Source organism: Mobula birostris, chromosome 11, assembly GCF_030028105.1.
Source record: "Mobula birostris isolate sMobBir1 chromosome 11, sMobBir1.hap1, whole genome shotgun sequence".
Taxonomy (NCBI): Eukaryota; Metazoa; Chordata; class Chondrichthyes; order Myliobatiformes; family Myliobatidae; genus Mobula; species Mobula birostris.
In genome coordinates this window covers 54,877,813-54,897,444 of record NC_092380.1, presented here as the reverse complement: position 1 = coordinate 54,897,444, position 19,632 = coordinate 54,877,813, and the positions used below count along the sequence as shown (strand labels likewise).

At 43.3% G+C, this 19,632-nt stretch overlaps 1 protein-coding gene and 1 non-coding gene across 5 annotated transcripts in view; both read left to right on the top strand.

Moving 5' to 3' along the window:
- Positions 1–19,632, top strand: part of LOC140205086 (potassium voltage-gated channel subfamily KQT member 1) — an 851,833-nt gene that overhangs the window by 520,927 nt on the left and 311,274 nt on the right. For all 4 annotated transcript variants that reach the window (XM_072272252.1, XM_072272253.1, XM_072272251.1 and 1 more), the window contains 2 exons: positions 3,051–3,126; positions 5,879–5,973. In XM_072272252.1, the coding sequence (XP_072128353.1) occupies positions 3,051–3,126; positions 5,879–5,973 (171 nt within the window). The remainder of the gene's footprint in view (positions 1–3,050; positions 3,127–5,878; positions 5,974–19,632) is intronic.
- On the top strand, positions 2,141–2,304 carry LOC140205687 (U1 spliceosomal RNA). Its single transcript, XR_011887954.1, has one exon. It is a non-coding gene; the product is annotated as a U1 spliceosomal RNA (small nuclear RNA).

Here is a 19,632-nt window from a genome sequence, read left to right as displayed (position 1 = left end):
TTTTAATCAGCATTTTCTGGTCTGTGATTCAAGGCTTTTAGAAACCTATCATTGAAAGATACATTTTAAATTTAATCTATAATCCACTGTATAATTCAGATTTGAAGATTGGTGGCTGAAGTCATTTGCTAGATATGCTAAACCCAAAAATCACACTACCAGAAACATCCTGCTAAATTTGTCATTTGCGTCGACCAACACAGTCGAAGGCTGTGCAGGTGGCAGTCTACCGTGTCGCCCTGCTTGGTTCCAGCACTAACATAACATGCCCACAATTTACTAACCCTAACCTTAATAACTTCCCTGCATCTTTGAAAGGTGGGGGAAAACCTGAGTACCTGGAGGAAACCCACATGGATATGGGGAGAATGTATAAGCTCCCTTTGGACAGCAGTAGGAAATGAACCCTGATCGATATAAATATAAATGGTAGATTGCAGTGATATGTCAACTGCACAAAGGAATAACTTAGCTACTTAAAGCTCCTCATTCCAAGATGGACGCCCCACTAATATTCGTCACAAAGCAAATCACTAAAATCTTTTTAAACACTCTTTTTAAATCTTTTAAATCTTTTTTAAAGTGGCCACTTTATTAGGTACACATATTTATGCAAATATCTAATCAGCCATCATTGTGGCTGTAACTCAATGCATAAAAACTTAGGAAATGTGATCCAAGTTACTTTGATCATGGAATCATTGTTAATGCTGGACAGGGTTGTTTGAGTATCTCAGAAACTGCTAATCTCTTGGGATTTTCATGCGCAACAGTCTCTAGAGTTCACAGAGAATGGGACGAAAAACAAAACAAAATCCGCTAAACAGCAGTTCAGGGGATGGAAATACCTTGTTAATAAACGAGGTCAGAGGAGAATGTTCAGACTGGTTCAAGCTGACAGGAAGGTGACAGTATCTCATATAACCACATGTTACCACAGTGGTGTGCAGAAAAACATCTCTGAATGCGCAGCACATCGAACCTTGAAGTGAATGGGCTATATCAATGGAAGACCACAAACATACACACAGTGGCCACTTTATTAGGTACAGAAGGTACACTGAGCGCATATCTAAACTAAATACCGCCAGTTTGTTTTGCATAGCGTGCCCATGCATGACCAGATAGCTCATTGTTAAGGTCTTTGTAATGACAACAGAGTCTATTGTGTAAATTGGTGTAAATTGAGTAACTTTACTTAAGCTTACTTAACTCTGAATTGAAAAGATTTAGAATTGATATTTACAGTTAGATGTTTTCCTGGTGATTTATTGCGTGAACTCTCACTTTCAGTTGCCCTGGCCACTCAAACGGCTGATTTTTCATTTTCCTTAGGATTTTAATAACTAATCAATGGAGATGTTGAAAGAAATGGTAAGACAATTGGGAGTTGAAATTCACCTGGGATCACCAGTGCTAACTATTGAAGTCCAAAGGAAATGAATTTCACCACTGGGGCATTGTACATCTAGTCCTTCTAAGTTCAAAGTTCACAGTTTATATTATTTTTTAAGTGCATATATGTCACAATATACAACCCTGAGATTCAATTTCCTGTGGGTATACTCAGCAAATCTATAGAATAGTAACTGTAACAGGATCAATGAAAGATCACAAACACAAGGAAATCTGCAGATGCTGGAATTTCAAGCAACACACATAAAAGTTGCTGGTGAACGCAGCAGGCCAGGCAGCATCTCTAGGAAGAGGTACAGTTGACGTTTCAGGTCGAGACCCTTCGCCAGGACTAACTGAAAGAAGAGCTAGTAAGAGATTTGAAAGTGGAAGGGGGAGGGGGAGGTCCAAAATGATAGGAGAAGACAGGAGGGGGAGGGATGGAGCCAAGAGCTGGACAGGTGATTGGCAAAAGGGATATGAGAGGATCATGGGACAATAGGTCTAGGGAGAAAGAAAGGCGAAGGGGTCAAGGATGAAAGATCAACTAGAGTGCAAAAGACAACAAACTGTACAAATGCAAATATAAAGAAATATCAATAAATAACAGGAACATGAGATGACACGTTAAAGAGTCCTTAAAGTGAGGTAAGTGGTTGTGGGAATATCTCAATGGATGGGCAAGTAAGTGTAGTTATCCCTTTTTCTTCAAGAGCCTGACGGTTGTGAGGTCATTGTGTCCAAGGTACTTTCCTGATAGGGAGCCATCGGTGGTCAGGAGGGCCTAGGTTCCAGGACAAGGCTATCCCATTGCACTTCAGGTGTGCTGACACCTGCGATATCCCCAAATGCAGGATACTCGAACGCAGAATTTGTTGTAGTGGGGGACTGCGTTTGCGCTCTCCCCTGAAAAAAAAGGTTAAATTTCAACTTGATTGGCCCAATAATTTTGCTCTAATCTTGTTCAGTGTACCAATATGTAATAGCTCATAATTCCTAAAGATGAGTTGCTCATTGACCTAACTGAGGCAATCAAATTCAGAAGGACCCAGTTCTGATCAACACACACAATACACACAAAATGCTGGAGGAACTCCACAAGTCAGGCAATAGCCATGGAGTGGAATAAATAATTGATGTTTCAGGCTGAGACCTTCTGATCAGCAGGTGTGAACAAGGAAGTCCTATGAAAGACTTTAGTGATCTTTAATTCCTTTTTGATGATGATATCTGTAGACATACCTGCATGCAGACACTGAGTAAAGAGACTCTGGTTAACCAGTGAAGTTTTGCAGTGACTGCACATTGTCACACTCACTTAATGCACATTGTCTCAGCTACAAGCTGAAGAACTGCAACCCAGATTAAACAAAGAGATTGGCGTTAATGAAATCATATTCCAGTGATGGATTAAACACAGTAGGAGAGCAGAAGGAAAGGAAGAAATAGGATGGGAAAATCTTTTAACCTGCATTTAAAATGTATTTAGTTATTTAATGTGCAAAATTGAAAATGCATTTTTTCTGTTTCAACAATAAAACATGAACTATAGCTTTAAAAAGAGGATGTTTAATTATACTCAGAAAATAAAACTTCATGAAGAAGTCTTTCTCTCAAAGGTCTTCACTCCTAACATGCTCCTGCTTTATTTACAGGCTGAGGGATTCCCACAGGATCACCATCAAGGTGATTCGCAGGATGCAGTATTTTGTAGCAAAGAAGAAATTTCAGGTGAGTGCCTAATGATAGAAGGGAAAGTCAAAAAAATATTTCCCATTGTTTCATTTGGACTCTGTAGGAACGGCTAGCAGAGGTAACCATCTTCTATAAGGCTGCAAGTTCTACCCTTTATTCTCTGGGCTCCTTAATGGAGGAGATTATTTCAACGAGGAATGGAAGAACAGGCATTGCTGAAACTCGACCTGGATGAATATAAATTATTTCTCTCTCTGCCAATGACCTTGACTCTTCAACTTCAGCACCTATGTATATCACTTTCCACTAACACATTCCTGTTTCTTTTCATCGACTCTGCAGTCACTTCCATCCCTTGTGTGAAGTTACTTGATTACAAGATAAGAAGCCAGTCTGTTGCAAATCTTTGACCCATTTTTTAACTAATGCCTTTCCTAGATGATGCTGTGCAAAGCAGTGACCATTTCTGCATGTTCTGCTCTCCTTCATTTTTACCATTTATTTTACTTTGTGCAATTAATTGCATATTAGACCTGTTGTATATTTATTGTCAGTACTCAGTTTGGTCGCAAGGTCACACAGCAGCAACACAGGTCCTTCAGTTCACAGAATCCATATTGACCAGAAGGGGCCCATTCACTCTAATCCTACATTAATCCTATTTTGTTCTCACACATTCCCATAAAACAAACCCTCGGTATTTCCACTCTTTCCACACGTCGGGCCACTTACAGCAACCAACACGTCTTTGGGATGTGAGAGGAGGCTGGAGCACTCTGGGGAACCCCACAGGACAAATGTTCAAACTTCAGACACACAGCACCACAGACCGCGACAGCACCAAGGTCGCTGGATCTCACAGGTAGCAGCGCTATCGGCTGCACCATTCATTTCATCCTTACCACTATTCTGCAGAACAAGCCCTGTCCCCTTTCCCTCAATTATAGGTGGAAGTGGGAGGAGGTGGAGGAAATTAAACATGTGTTCTCAAAATGCTGCTGATCTTACCCACTTCAGCTGCTTCTCTCACACCTGCAGCGCTCACCCTCACCAAGGTATTTATTGTGTCACCACTCTATGATACTATGTGTTAGTATTCCAAAGAAAGCATACTCCACTCTTTCAGCTAGTGGTGGTGATGCTTTGCCAGAAAAGTCTTGTGCTTAGTTCTCCCTGAGAGTACCACACTGAATTTTCTTGCAAATCAGAAGTCTTACTTGGATCATTATGCTATGTTAACAATTTTAAAATGAAAATACAACAAGTCAGATCAGACAAAGTAGGAAACGTCAGTTTCTAATGTTAAAACAAAGGAAGCCACCATGGTACCGCAATCCAGTTTTACTGGGCAAGGATCATCATGTTTTCACACTGGATGGCTTGAGGATCCCTGCCAGGAAGTGGGTGCTTGGCAACAACAAAGTGTTGCACCATCTTAAGAGATAGAAGATAAAGGACCGCAGAACCTCAAAGGCCGGATTTGTTCATGATCTGTAGTCCTCACCTTCCATGAGAAAACAATCAGAAGCTCTGTATAGGTCACTTTCACTTTCCCTTTCCTGGGCGTGGGCCACTTCTGCTGTCCACGGGTTCATTGGAAAGAAACGGAAAAACAGCAGATGCGAGGGAAATGGGTTTAGAGCCTGAATCGATGCTTGCATGTGGAGATGAGACCAATTACGATAGGGGCAATGAAATTCAGAGTGGAGCAGTGTTATAACCCAATATTGCCCAATTTGCACCAGAATAATGTTTACTACTTATATCACAGAGCCCAGGGAGTCTAGATTCAAAGATGAAGACACAGGATGGTGAACAATCCTGATGGTTAATATTATCAAAGGAGACACGAAGGCATTCCTTGTTGCGCTTGTTGCCCCATTTTTTGATTTAACAAGGGCTATTGCAGAGAGCTTGGAAACATTTGTAACATCACTCTTAGCTCTCACACCACATAAATCTCTCAGGTTCAAAGACTATGGCCCAAAATATTTACTTAGAGGCTGCCTCAGATCCAAAGATTCAAATATATTCATACCAACTGTTAAGTATATACATTTCTAACAGTGGGAAATTCTGGGAGCCATTCAGTGTGAAACAATTTCTGAAACATTTGGTCTCACAGACTGAGGGTTTTTCATTGCTGATAATAGGCTGAACTGAACCTTGCGTATGGATTCCTCATGTTTGAGTTTTTGGAATTGATCATTCTGCACAGGCAGCTCCCACAGGTTTACAACAGCTTTGGTTTATTAATGTTACCAGAGCCACAAAAATCTTTATTTTCCTTGCCTGTGAAGCATAAAATTCCTCAGGACTCTATTAAACAGTCACAATTAGTTGATAATGGCTTGTACAATAATAACAGCAAATAAATCCACAAAACCCTAGGGAAACTAAGCTGTTACAGTCTGAGATTTAAAACTCCATGCTTGCATCAAGCCACGATATTCTATTGGGTAGGATTGGCCTTGGGTGATTATCCAAAGCAGAGAATAACACATTTCACAGTTCACCTGATTGACTCTCCATTAAAGTCAATGAATCATTATTACATTGCAGGGCTGGCTCTTTGCTTTAATCAATTTTATAGCCAAGACCAGTTCCACCTCATATCAATAATGAGAATAATCTTGGATACAATTGCATTTAAGGTAATAATATTCATTGACTTCCTGATGCCAGTAAGCATTTACTTCTGCCTTCACAGCATACTGGGGAGAAACACACCGGACTTTCCAAACTTGCTTTGTCTCATGGTTCTGCAAATTCTTCTTTTGTTTCACAGCAAGCCAGAAAGCCTTATGATGTCAGAGATGTAATCGAGCAGTATTCTCAGGGTCATCTCAACCTGATGGTGCGAATCAAGGAACTGCAGAGAAGGTATTTAACAGTTTACCCTGAGAATTGCTTGTAGAAAGTAAACAGGTTCCATAATGTGCAGCATACAGACTGGTGAATGTAAACTTCCAGGGCACTCTATATTCCTGAGCAAAGTCACCCATCTCCTCAAGTTTTCCAGCCTGACCCTATTGGACCCTATGTAGTTATGTCTTAAAATGACTATTGTCAGATCAGTAGCAAACGTCCAGTGTAACATAAGATCTATGCTATACTTGTTGTGTCGGGGAGGATTGGAAAGTAGGAACTAAGAGTAGAACAGTTCCGTGGATGTTGGGGGAGTCAGAAAACACTGGAAACACTGAGCAGTGCAGGCTGCACCAGTGAAGAGGGAAGGTATTGTTTTTAGTACTTTTCTTTGCTGCAATCATTGGTGTTGAGTATTGCAGTTTTCTTGGGATCAGTGACTTTTCCATCTCCCTACCCAAGAAATAGCCTGGGAATGAATAATTAATCAGTTATGGATTTATAGAAAACTTCAATATGAAAGGGAGCCAAAGTTCAAAGTTTAAAGTAAATTTATTGCCAAAGTACGTAAATATCAGCATACACTACCTTAAGATTCATTTTCTTTCAGGCATTCAGACTAGAACAGAAAAATCAAATAAAATCAATTCAGCCCACTGTGACCTTGCTAGATAAAAAGAACTTTGTTTTAACCACTAATGCTGCTTCCCAGCTTTAAGTGTAGCCTTGTAGGTTTGAACTTAAATTAGTGCTCTCTAAATGATGGCTCTCTGCCAGAGCCAATATGGCTTCCTTAATCACTCTATTAAAATCTTTGGCCCACTGAGTTCATGCTGACCGGCAAATGATAAACGACACTAATTCAGTATCAGAATCGGGTTTATTATCACTGGCATATGCAGTGAAATTTGTTACTTTACAGCAGCAGTCCAGTGAAATGCATTAAAAATTATTGTTACAATGAAAAGTATATATATATATATAAATTACAGTGTTAAAAGACAGAAAAATAATGAGGTAGAGAATCTGAATCAGTTTAATATCATTGGCATGTGTCATGAAATTTGTCGTTTTGCAGCAGTGGTATAGTGCAATGCATAATAATTTAAAACACTAGAAATTACAGTAAGAAAATATAGAAAACCAGAGATTTTGATCAATTTACCGAGAATTTTTGTTTGTGATTCACATGCTCCTTTTTTCACAATGGAGCCCAAAACACAGGGAAAATTTAAATCATGACAAATTAAAAACTCTAAAACTGAAATGTCAGCTGTTCAAAGGTATTCATCCTCTTTGCCTATTATTTAGTTGAACTGCCTCTTGAACACAAAAAAATCTGCAGATGCTGGAAATCCAAAGTAACACACACAAAATGCTGAAGGAACTCAGCAGGCCAAACAACATCTCTGGAAATGAGTAAACAGTCAACGCTTTGGGCCTAGCCACTTCTCGCAGCTACTACGGCCAGCAGTCTTTTTGGATAAGTCTTGATTAGCTTTGTACAATATGATGTAGCAAGATTTGCCCATACCTCCTTGCAAGATTGCTCAAGCTGTGCAGGGTTAGTTGGGGAATGGTGGTGGACACCAATCTTGAGGTCTTGCCAAAGACATTTGATTGGTTTAAGGCCAAGACTCTGACTGGTCCACTGAAGGACATTAATTTTCTTCATTTGGACCCACTTCATGGTTGCTCCGGCAGTGTGCTTTAGGTCGTTGTCTTGCTGCAAGACAAACTTCCTCTCCAATTTAAGCTTCCTGGCAGAGGCGAGCAGGTTCTTATTCAGGGTTTCTCTGTATGTTGCAGCATTCATGCTCCCATCAATCCTGACCAGATTTCCAGTCCCTGCTGCTGAAACGCAACTCCATAGCACGATGCTACCACCACCACACTTTACAATAGCGATGGTATTATCTGGTGATGTGCAGCATTAGGTTTATGCCACACGTGTCACTTAGTGTTGAGGCCAAATAGTTCCACTTTAGTTTCATCTGACCACAAGACCTCTTCCACAGTTTTGCAGTATCTTCTGAGTTATTGTATTGCAAGGTCTTTAAGGGCAAGGATATGCTTTTTTTAAAAGCCAGATCTCCTTCTTTGCCATTCCTCCATAAATACCTTTTCTGTGCAAGGCCTTAGAGGTCGAGCTTTGAACTTCAAACCCAGTTGCAGCCGATGACTTCTGCAGCTCACTGTGAGGAACTGTTGGCATCACAGCAGCCTCTCTTACAAGTGCCATTCTTCTCCAGTGACTAAGTTTCGAGATGCACCTGACCTAGGCAATGTGGCTGTGGTTTCATAATTTTTCCACTTTTTCACGATGGATTGCACTGAACTCTGAGGTTTGTTCAGGGCCTTTGAAAGGATCTTGTACCCTTACCCAGGTTTGTGTTTCTCTGTTTTAATTTTCCTGACTTGTCTTGAATGCATTTCTGTCTTCATTTTGGTTTGCTTTGCTGTAAGTCGACCATACTGTTGGACCTCAAAGAGAGAGGGGATAGTTCTTTGTTTCATGCTGTCTGTGGGAAGAAGACTCTCAGGGATGTATACTGCATGCACACTGTTGTGACTTTGAACAATATCACCAAACAGACACTGAAGCTAATGGATATAGAGGTGTTTATTCTGCAAAAAACAAGCAGCAGGCATTATATTCGAGACAGCCTTGGAAGAAGAGGCTTGCCTGACCCAATATTACATGGCTTTTTTATATGCTAAAGATCAAAGGTAATAGCAGGGCAATTCTATAGTTATCCATAATGCTTCCATAATTTTCAAACACTTCCTTCTGCACACCCACACTCCAGACACCCAAAATGAATGTTAAACAGCATTGTCTCTCTCTAGCTGCATTCATGTAAATGCAGACATCAAATGAATGCTGTTTCCTGGTGTGCATTCAACCCCAGTCTGCATTTCCAGGAAGACCATTGTTCTGAGCTGTGTTTTAAATTCAATCTACAATCCACACTCAAATCTAAAGACTGGTTGCTGTTGAAATTAGTATTTGCTATATACCCTAACCCCAGAATATGCCCTAATACACACTTCGGTAATAAATATACTTTCAACAATTCAACTCTTGTACTTCCAACTTTGAACTTTGAATTTTATTTAGAGTATTCCTGTGAATTCATTGAAAGCAGTTACTCCTCTGGTTTTCTACATCAACAAATTGGGTGAGTGGGTAATGTATTATATTGCCACTAAGTAATTATGTAGTAATTACGAAGGGGATGAATACTTCTTCAGCCTCACAATTTTAGTTTTTAATTTTTAGCAAATTGTTGACAGGTTTTGGAATTTTTCTACTGATTTTACATGATGCACAACGTTTTGTAGATTAGCTGAAAAATCCTACTTCGATATGTTTTAAATTTAGAAAATGAGACAATAAAATGTGAAAATAGTTGGGGGGCTGAATACTTTTTCAAGGCACTGTAAATTGAATTAAATAAGTGGAGCAAAAAAAGGCAAACTAAATAGAAAAGTAGTGGGGTGGTGTACATGTGTTCATTGTCTATTCAGAGATCTGAAGGTGGAGAGGAAGAGGCTGTTCATAAAACACTGAGTGTGTGCCTTTAGGCTCCTGTACTGCCTCTTTGATCATTGCAATGAGTAGAAGGCATGTCCTGGGTATGGGAGTCCTTAATAATGGATGCCATGTTTTGGAGGCATTGCCTTTCGAAGATATCACTGATGCTGGGGGGTGGGGGGACAGTGCCCGTGATAGAGCTGGCTGAGTTTGCAACTTTCTGCAACTTTTTCTGATCCTCTGCAGTGGCCCCTCCATGCCAGATGGTGATGCAATCAGTTAGAAAGTTGCTGGAGCCCTTGGTGACATACAGAGTCTCCTGAAACTCCGAATGAAATATTGCCACTGTCGTGCCTTCTTTGTAATTGCATCAATATGTTGGACCCAGGATAGATCTTCAGAGATGTTGACACCCAGGAACTTGAAACTGCTCACTCTTTCCAGTGCCAAACCCTCAAAGATTTGAATGTGATACCTCAATTTCCCCTTCCTGAAGTCCACAATCAATTCCCTGGTCTTAATGATGTTGAGTGCAAGGGTGTTGTTGTGACACTATTCAACTAGCTGATCTACTGCATCTCACATTTTTACGCATCCTTGTCATTGTCTGAAATTCTGCCAACAGTAGTTATATCATCGCCAAATTTATAGATTTTTTGTGCTGTACCTAGCCACAGAGTCACGGGTGAAAAGAGTAGTGCAATGAGCTAAGCATGCATCCTTGCGGTGTGCCAGTGCTGACTGTCAGTGAGGTGGAGATGTTATTTTCGATCCGCACTGACTGTAGTATCCCGATGAAGGAAGTCAAGGATCCAGTTACAGTGGCCCAGGTTTCGGACCTTGTTTACCAGTACTGAGTGTATAATAGTGTTGAATACTGAGTGGTAATCACGGAACAGCAGCCTGACGTTGCATTGCTATTGTCCAGGTAATCCAAGACCAAGTGGAGAGCCAATGAGGCTGCACCCTCTGTAGACCGGTTGAGGCAATGAGCAAATTGTAACAGATCCAGGTCCTTGCTTAAGCAGGAGTTGATTCTGGCCATGACTGACCTCTCAAAACACTTCATCACAGTAAATGTGAGTGTCACTTGGTGGTAGTCATTGAGGCAGCTCACCTGCTCTTCTTGGGCAGCGGTATTACTAGTGCCCTTTAAAAGCAGGTGGGAAACTGTGACTGTAGATGTCTTTGAATATTCCCATCACTTGGCTGGCAGAGCTCTACCAGGTTCGCCATTAGGGCCTGATGCCTTTTGAGAGTTCACACTTTTGAGCGGTGTTCTGATATTGGCTTCCCAGACAGAGATCACAAGGTCACCAGATGTTGCAAGGATTCACACAGATGTAGCTTTATTCTCCCGTTCAAAGTGTGCATAAAAGGCATTGAGCTCATCTGTGAGTGAAGCATTCATGATGTTAGCTTTTGTCATTTAGGAAGTAATGGCCTGCAAACCCTGCCAGAGCTGACATGCATCTGTTTCCGTCTCTAATCTCAATCAGAATTGTTTTCTCACTCTTAAAATAGCCTTTCATAGGTTACACCTGGAATTCTTGTGTAGTTCTGGATCACTGGTCTTGAATGCCACAGATCTAGCCCCCAGCAGACTACGAATCTCCAGGTTCATCCAAGGCTTCTGGTCTGGGCATGTCTGGGGTATGTTCACAAAGGCACACATTCCTCCTCACAGGTCTTGATGAAGTCGGTGATAACTGTGGCATATTCACTCAGATTCAAAGACGAATTCCTGAATATTGTCCTGTCCACTGACTCAAAGCAGTCTTGTATCATTTGCCTCACTTGACCATACCTTCTTGGTCTTCACCACTGGTGCTGCAGTCTTTAGTCTCTGCCTGTATGCTGGGAGTAGAAGTACAACCAGGTGACTGGACTTTGCAAAATGAGGGCACAACCATTCTTGAGGGTAGTATAACAGTGGTCAGGTGTCTTGGCTCCTCTGGTTCCACAGGTGGTGAGAGACTTCTTCAAGCTGGCCTGATCGAAACCCCCCACTGATAGGGGTAGGGTACTCTGTTTCGTGACTGCTGGTCATGGTGCTCTGCTCCTCTAGTGCCACCTTTACATTGGTCAGGGGTGGAATGTACAGCGCTACCAGAATGACAGCAGGTAACTCCCCTGGCAGATTAAATTGAGGACAGTTGTACACTGGACGTTCCAGGTCAGGAGGGCAGGACTGAGACAGAACCATCACATCTGTGCATGAACTGTGTAAGTTCAAGGATTTAAGGGCTCTTCAAGCTCTAGTATCTCCTCCCTGATGGTAGGAATGAGAAGTGGGTGTGTCCTGGATAGCGAGAGTCCCAACTTTCTGACACACCACCTCGTGAAGATGTCCTTGATGGTGGGGAGGCTGGTACCCATGATGGAGCTGGCTGTGGCTACAACCCTCTGTAGCTTTTTTTTAGATCCTGGGCATTCAAGCCTTGGGAAGAGGGGAGAGGATTCTGAGTGGTCGCATCTGAAGGTGATTCAACCACTCAGAACGCTTTCCACAGTATGAATGTAGAGTGACTAGAGCAGTGGGTTAAGCATGCATTCTTGAGGTGTGCCTGTGTTGATTGTCAGTGAGGATGAAATGCTATTTCTGATCCGCTCTGACCTGAGGTCTCCTCAAGGGGAGGTCAAGTATCGAGTTGCAGAGGGAGGTACAGAGGCCCAGGTTTTGAAACATCCTGCACAATCCTACATGAATCTTAGTCAATTCTTCATATTTCTATACAAATCCAAGTTTATTCTCCCCACACTCCCATCTTATTGTATCTTGGCATTTCCTGGAGGGACCCAATGCAGAGGTTCTCCCTCATGCCAGTCTCTGTATCATGTACACCCTGCTCAGGCAGCATAGGTTTTGCTGGCTGGTTCATGGCTGCCATTTTCAGGATGGCTACATCCCAAAAAACATCCTCTACAGTGAGGTGGCTTCAGTCAAGAGAACCACTGGTCATCCTCAGCTCTGGTACAAGGATATCTGCAGGCAGGACATGAAGGTGCTGGACATCAACACTGAGTCCTTGGAGGAATATGCAGCCGACCGCACCACGTGAAGAAGCACCCTGAAACAACACCTTAAGTAGGCGAGGAAAAATTCCTGAAAGCAGCTGAAGGGAAACGGGCCCATAGAGAGGAACGCTATGTCTCCAGCAGGGATGGACCACTTCATATGTGACCTTTGCAACACAAACTGGCACTCCTGCATTGGTCTCGTCAGCCTCAGACGGCACTGAACCAGCAACGTAGATAGCTAGGACAAAACATCCATGGTCGACCTCAACCGACGGAGGGCCATACTCCTATAAACTTTCCCCCACCCCCCCCAGATTCTGCCACTCAGCTACCCACTAGGTGCAATTTACAGCAGCCAATTAACCTGTTAATCTGCATGTCTTTGAAACGGGGAGAAAACCAGGGCGCCCGGGGAAACCCATACCGACACAGGGAGAACGTGCAAACCCTGCACAGACAGTATCGGAGATCAAGATTGAACCCAAATCGCTGGGATCTGGTATCTATTCGATGCAGCACTCTGCCATTTTAACTTATCATTCTGCCCATCTTAAACGTTTTGTGCATCGGATAAATCTTCCTTTAACATAGAAGCAATCCTGTTATGGTACACACCCAACCATACTAGCCCCTTTGGTTTAGACATTCCAGTTCTCCAGCGTATGGATAGCTGGTGCTGTCCCTTTGAAGATCCTGGTCTGCTCCACTAATTGGCAGCCATATCTTGGCACCAAGATTTGGAATCTAAAGAGCACCTGAACTCGGGTTCGGTGCTCAGTCATCAGCTCAACTTTGGTTCAGCCTGCTATTGCATTTAGGATTTCCGTCTCCTTTGGATTCTCAACTAGTCTCATCAAGTTCTGGTGAAGAGTAAACCCGCAACCTCGAGGACAGTGAGGAAATGGTCGGAGGAGGTTTATGAGGCGCTCCAGGGTTGTTTTGAGGTGACAGACTGGCAGACCCTCTGTGAGCCACATGGAGAGGATATTGATGGGCTCACAGGGTGCATCACTGATTACATCAACAGTGTGGACTGCAATGTTCCGACAAGAACTGTCCTTTGTTATTCAAATAACAAGCCATGGGTAACAAAGCACATTAAGGACATCTTGAACGCTAAAAAGAGAGTGTTTAGAGATGGAAATAGGGAGGAGCTGAGGGCAATACAGAGGGCGCTGAAAGCCAGGATCAGGGAGGCTAAAGACAGGTACGGGAGGAAGCTTGAGTGGAAACTCCAGCAGAACAACATGAGAGAGGTCTGGAGTGGGATGAGGACCATCACTGGGTTCCGGCAAACTAGCAACAGAGGAGCTGAAGGCAGTGTGGACAGGGCCAACGAACTTAACCTGTTCTTTAACAGATTTGACATTGTGGCCCCTGCCCATCCCCCACATGATTCATCTGTTGTCAGCCCCCAACCAACACATATTCCACTCTCCCCTCCTACCCCTCCTCACAGTCCCTCACCCTGCTCTCATGACTATACCCCTTCCCCACACGAAACCACCACGGTGGGCTTCACGGCTGAATAGGTGAGAAGACAGCTGAAACGTCTCAACCCAAGCAAGGCTGCAGGACCGGATGGTGTCAGTACCAGGGTGCTCAAAGCCTGTGCCCCTCAGCTATGTGGAGTACTTCGCCATGTCTTCAACCTGAGCCTCAGGCTCCGGAGGGTTCCTGTGCTGTGGAAGACGTCCTGCCTCATCCCTGTGCCGAAGACGCCGTGCCCCAGCAGCCTCAATGACTACAGACCGGTGGTATTGACCTCCCACATCATGAAGACCCTGGAGAGACTTGTTCTGGAGCTGCTCCGGCCTATGGTCAGGCCACACTTAGATCCCCTCCAGTTCGCCTACCAGCCCTGACTAGGAGTTGAGGATGCCACTGTCTACCTGCTGAACCATGTCTACGCCCACCTGGACAAGTCAGCGAGCACTGTGAGGGTCATGTTTTTTGACTTCCCCAGTGCGTTCAACACCATCCGCCCTGCTCTGCTGGGGGAGAAGCTGACAGCGGTGCAGGTGGATGCTTTCCTGGTGTCATGGATTCTTGAATACCTGACCGGCAGACCACAGTACATGTGCTTGCAACAGTGTGGTGATCAGCAGCACTGGGGCTCCACAGGGGACTGTCTTGTCTGCCTTTCTCTTCACCATTTACACCTCGGACTTCAACTACTGCACAGAGTCTTGTCATCTTCAGAAGTTTTCTGATGGCTCTGCTATAGTTGGATGCATCAGCAAGGGAGATGAGGCTGAGTACAGGGCTACGGTAGGAAACTTTGTCACATGGTGTGAGCAGAATTATCTGCAGCTTAATGTGAAAAAGACTAAGGAGCTGGTGGTAGACCTGAGGAGAGCTAAGGTACCGGCAACCCCTGTTTCCATCCAGGGGGTCAGTGTGGACATAGTGGAGGATTACAAATACCTGGGGATATGAATTGACAATAAACTGGACTGGTCAAAGAACACTGAGGCTGTCTACAAGAATGGTCAGAACCGTCTCTATTTCCTGAGGAGACTGAGGTCCTTTAACATCTACCGGACGATGCTGAGGACGTTCTACCAGTCTGTGCTGGCCAGTGCGATCATGTTTGCTGTTGTGTGCTGGGGCAGCAGGCTAAGGGTAGCAGACACCAACAGAATCAACAAACTCATTCGTAAGGCCAGTGATGTTGTGGGGATGGAACTGGACTCTCTGACTGTGGTGTCTGAAAAGAGGATGCTATCCAAGTTGCATGCCATCTTGGACAATGTCTCCCACCCACAACATAATGTACTGTTTGGGCGCAGGAGTACATTCAGCCAGAGACTCATTCCACCAAGATGCAACACAGAGTGTCATAGGAGGTCATTCCTGCCTGTGGTCATCAAACTTTACAACTCCTCCCTTGGAGGGTCAGACACCCTGAGACAATAGGCTGGTCCTGGACCTATTTCCTGGCATAATTTACATATTACTATTTAACTATTTATGGTTTTATTACTATTTAATTATTTATGGTGCAACTGTAACGAAAACTAATTTCTCCCAGGATCAAAAAAGTATGACTATGACTATGACTGTGACAATAAGTTCTCAACTAGCGTCTAGTCAAGAAACCCCCTCTTGTCTCAGTCCCGAAATCGCATCTCGATTCTAGTCTTGGTTACTCCAACACTTGGGTCCTTACTATCCTCATCTAGGCCTCTCGTCACAGATCCCAGCCTGATCAGTCATTCTCGTACCCAATGTCCTTCAACCTCGGCCACTATCCTCGGAAGTCTCTTCAGTTTCCCTCTCTCAGGCCTTCATCCATCCTGTAAAACAGTAACCAGTACCAATGCAGTACTTCAACTGTGGCCTAACCTGGGCTTTGTACCACTTTATATAATCTCCTGCTTTACTCATCTATAGCTCAAACAATCAAAATCATGTTTATTGTCACTGTCTTAAATTACAAAATAAGGGAAAAGTACAAAAAGAAGCAATGTTGATAGGCTCATATACAATTGACAAATCTGATGATGGTGAGGAAGAAACTCTTTCTGAATTGTTGAGTGTGGGTCTTCAGGCTCCTGTGCCTAAAACCCTGATGGTAGTAAAGAGAAGGGGGCATGTCCCAGAAGGTGAGGTTTTTTCATGATGGATGCCACCATCTTGAGGCAAAGACTCTTGAAGATATCCTTGATGGTGGGGAGGGTTGTGCTTGTGATGAAACTGGCTGAGTCTGCAACCCTCTACAACTTCTTCTGATTCTGCACAGGGGAGCCTCCATGTCAGGTGATGATACAACCTGTTAGAATGCTCTCCATGATGCAGCTGTAGAAATTTGCTAGTCTTTGGTGACAAACCAAATCTCCTCAAAGTCCTAACAAAGTTGGGCTACTGGCATGCCTTCTTCATGCATCGGTCTGTTCGGTCCAGGATAGATCCTCCAAGATGTTGAAGGAATGTAAAGCTCACCCTTTCCACCATTGATCCCTTAAGGAGAGTTCTTTGGTCTTCTGACAATGAGTGTGCAGTTGGCATTGCGATGCCACTCAGCTAGCCGATCCATTTCACTCCTGCATACCTCCTCTGAGATTTTACCACCAACAGTAAAGGGAACCTGTTTTTTTGTAACCAGCCTGCACAGCACTCCAAAAACATCCTGTTCCTTTCTAACCTGCTACTGTCCTTTCACAGCTTTGCAATCAACATCTCTTCTGTGGAAACACAGAACACATATAAGATCTATTAATAACCACAGAGCAGATTTTCATTGTGAAAGGATGCAAAAATATAGATGTCTTCTAAGGCCTGAAAGTATCAAAGTCAATTTCTGTCCAGTTACCAATAACAAAAACACTCTTCAAATGCTTTTTAGCATTTTGTTAAATGAAATTATAACTAGTCTATTAAACTGTAGCAATAAGGAAATACAGCAGATTCTGGTTAATTGGTACCAGTACATTTTGGCCCAATTAAGCAGATGCCCCAATTAGATAGTGGACAATTCAACAGCCATACTTGAGCATAGAATTGAGAACATCAGTCATAGAGGAAGTTCAAAAGCAAGAGTTGAGACATTGTCCATCCAGGAGGAGGTGGTGTAGGTGGGCAAGTACTGACATTTGAGAGAATGAGATGATATAAGTTAAGATATATGGAAACCGACTGTCCTAATGACAGTGTGGATTAGTGGTCCAACAGTCAAATATACAGCCACAGCTGTAAGCAGTTGACAGAGAGAGGGATGGAAGTCGTGACTCAGCAAGGAATCTTGTGCCAAAGAATGAAGACAACTGCCTCTGCCTTCCTAATGCTAAGTTAATGGACACTTCCGCTTCTCCTGTACAGAATGCTACTTAAGTGGTCAGAGAAGTTGGACTGTGGCTATGAAGCAATAGGAAATGCAGTTTTAATTTTATTTTGGAAGTAAGTGTTCCATAAAACATAGAACAGGGCACTCAGGAAGAGGCCCTTTGGCCTTCCCTGTATGCACCAACCACGATGTCAGTCTATCTAATCCGATCTTCCTGCATGTAGTCTGTATCTCTCTACCCTTGCCTGTTTAAATGTTTTGTCTAAATATGTTTTTAAACGTTGGAACCACATCTGCTTCTACCACCTCTCCTGAAAGCACATTCCAGGTATTGACCACTTTCAATGTAAAGCTGGCCTCACATATCTCCTTTAAGCATATCCCCTCTTACCTTAATGCCACACCTTCTATTATTTGACATTTCCACCGTGGGATAAAGACTCCAGTAGCTATCTCTCTCATCATTTAATGGATATCTATTGGGTTTTCCTTCAGTAGCCAACAATTCAGAGGAAACAACCCAAGTTTGTCCACCAACAGGGCCTGATGAAGCGTCTTGGTCCAAAATGTTGACTATTTATTCCTTTCCATGGAGGCTGCCTGACCTGCTGACTTCCTCCAGCATTTTGTCTGTGTTGCTCTGGATGTCCAGCATCTGCAGAGTCGCTTGTGTCCAAATCTGTCTACCCTCCATATAATTAACACACTTTAGTCCAGGCAACATTCTGATGAACATCTTCTGCTCTCTCTCCAAAGCCACCGCATTCTTCCAGCAGAGTGGTGATCAGAACTGTACTCAGTACTCCAAATGTAGCCCAATTAAAGTTTTACACAGCTGCAACACGAGCTCCCAACTTTTATACTCAATGCCACAAATGACAAAATCAAGCATGCCATCGGCCTATCCACTTGTGCTACCACTTTTAAGAGCAATGGACTTGCACCCCAAGATCCTTCTGTATATCATTGCTCCTAAGGATCTCGTTGTTAATCGTGTACCTTTCATTGTGCATGAACTATCAGCAAAGATGGGGTCTGTTCGTCAGACAGCAGAGGACCGGTGTATGTGACAGAGTAAGCTTCCTGCAGCCTGGCAATCTATTGATTTCCCATCCAAGTACCTCAGGCGGGGCCATTCATTTAGGGAACCTATTGAGCTGAGCTGTCTGCTGCCACTGAACTGGTGGCAATGGCAAGCACAAAGATCTGGCAAAATCGACATGCCAACATAATACAGAAGAGACAGAACAAAGCAACAGTTAAAATACACATCATACACTGTTCGTTCTATGTTGTAACAGACCTTAACAACTCTGAATATTCATCACTTAAGGAAGTGAGTGGCAGCGATGTGGTATTCTACGAACCTGAACCAAGGGACTACACAGTATATCGCTGACCACATCCCCTTCACACAAATGGATCACCCCCCCACCCCCCAAGTCATCTTAAACATATGTTCTGTCTGCTTCAGGCAATTGCTGCTTTTGCTGACGGAACTGCAGAGCAGATGGAATTGGTGTATGGCACTCCACATTCTTCTTAGCTTTAAAACAGTTCTATCCAGATTGGAAAACACTGCCACTTCCTGCTTGCAGGTGTTGATAAAAAACAGGCAGAAGCTTGTTGAAATTGTCATTTGAAAGTAATGCTGAAACTGACATTAGATTTCACAATTCTGTTAGCCAAATCATTCTGGCTCAACAAAGCGATCTGCAGTTACCCGAACAAAAAAAGCTGCAGTTGTGTTTGCACATGGTCATGGCAGCAAATACAGTATATGTTATTTTCTCATCTCTTCTGCCACTCAAAGCACTGCAGCCAAAAACACATTGTCCATAGAGTTCACTGAAATAGACAATAAAATCCACCTCTAACAAGGCAGCACAGTGGTGCAGTGAATAGAGCTGCTGTCTCACAGATCTGGAGACCTGGATCCATTCCTGACTTTGGATCCTGCCAGTGTGGAGTTTGCACATTCTACCAGTGACTGCATGAATATCCCTCTGGTTTCTTCCATGCCCTAACAAGTGGGTTGACAGGTTAATTGGTCACTGTAACTTACCTGCAATATGTAAGCGAGAGGTAGAACCTGTGGGAAGCTTGTATTGGGAGAATAAATTGGGCTACAGATGTACCATGAACACCGTCTGGTATGGGGAGGGGAGAGGAGTTCTGTGCACAGGATTGAAAGAAGCTTCGGCAAGTTGTAAAATTAGTCAGGTCCATAGTGTCAGCTTCCATAGTGTCCAAGACATCTTCGAGGAGTGGTGCCTCAAAAAGGTGGCATCCATCATTAACTACCCAACACCACCAAGGACATGCCCTC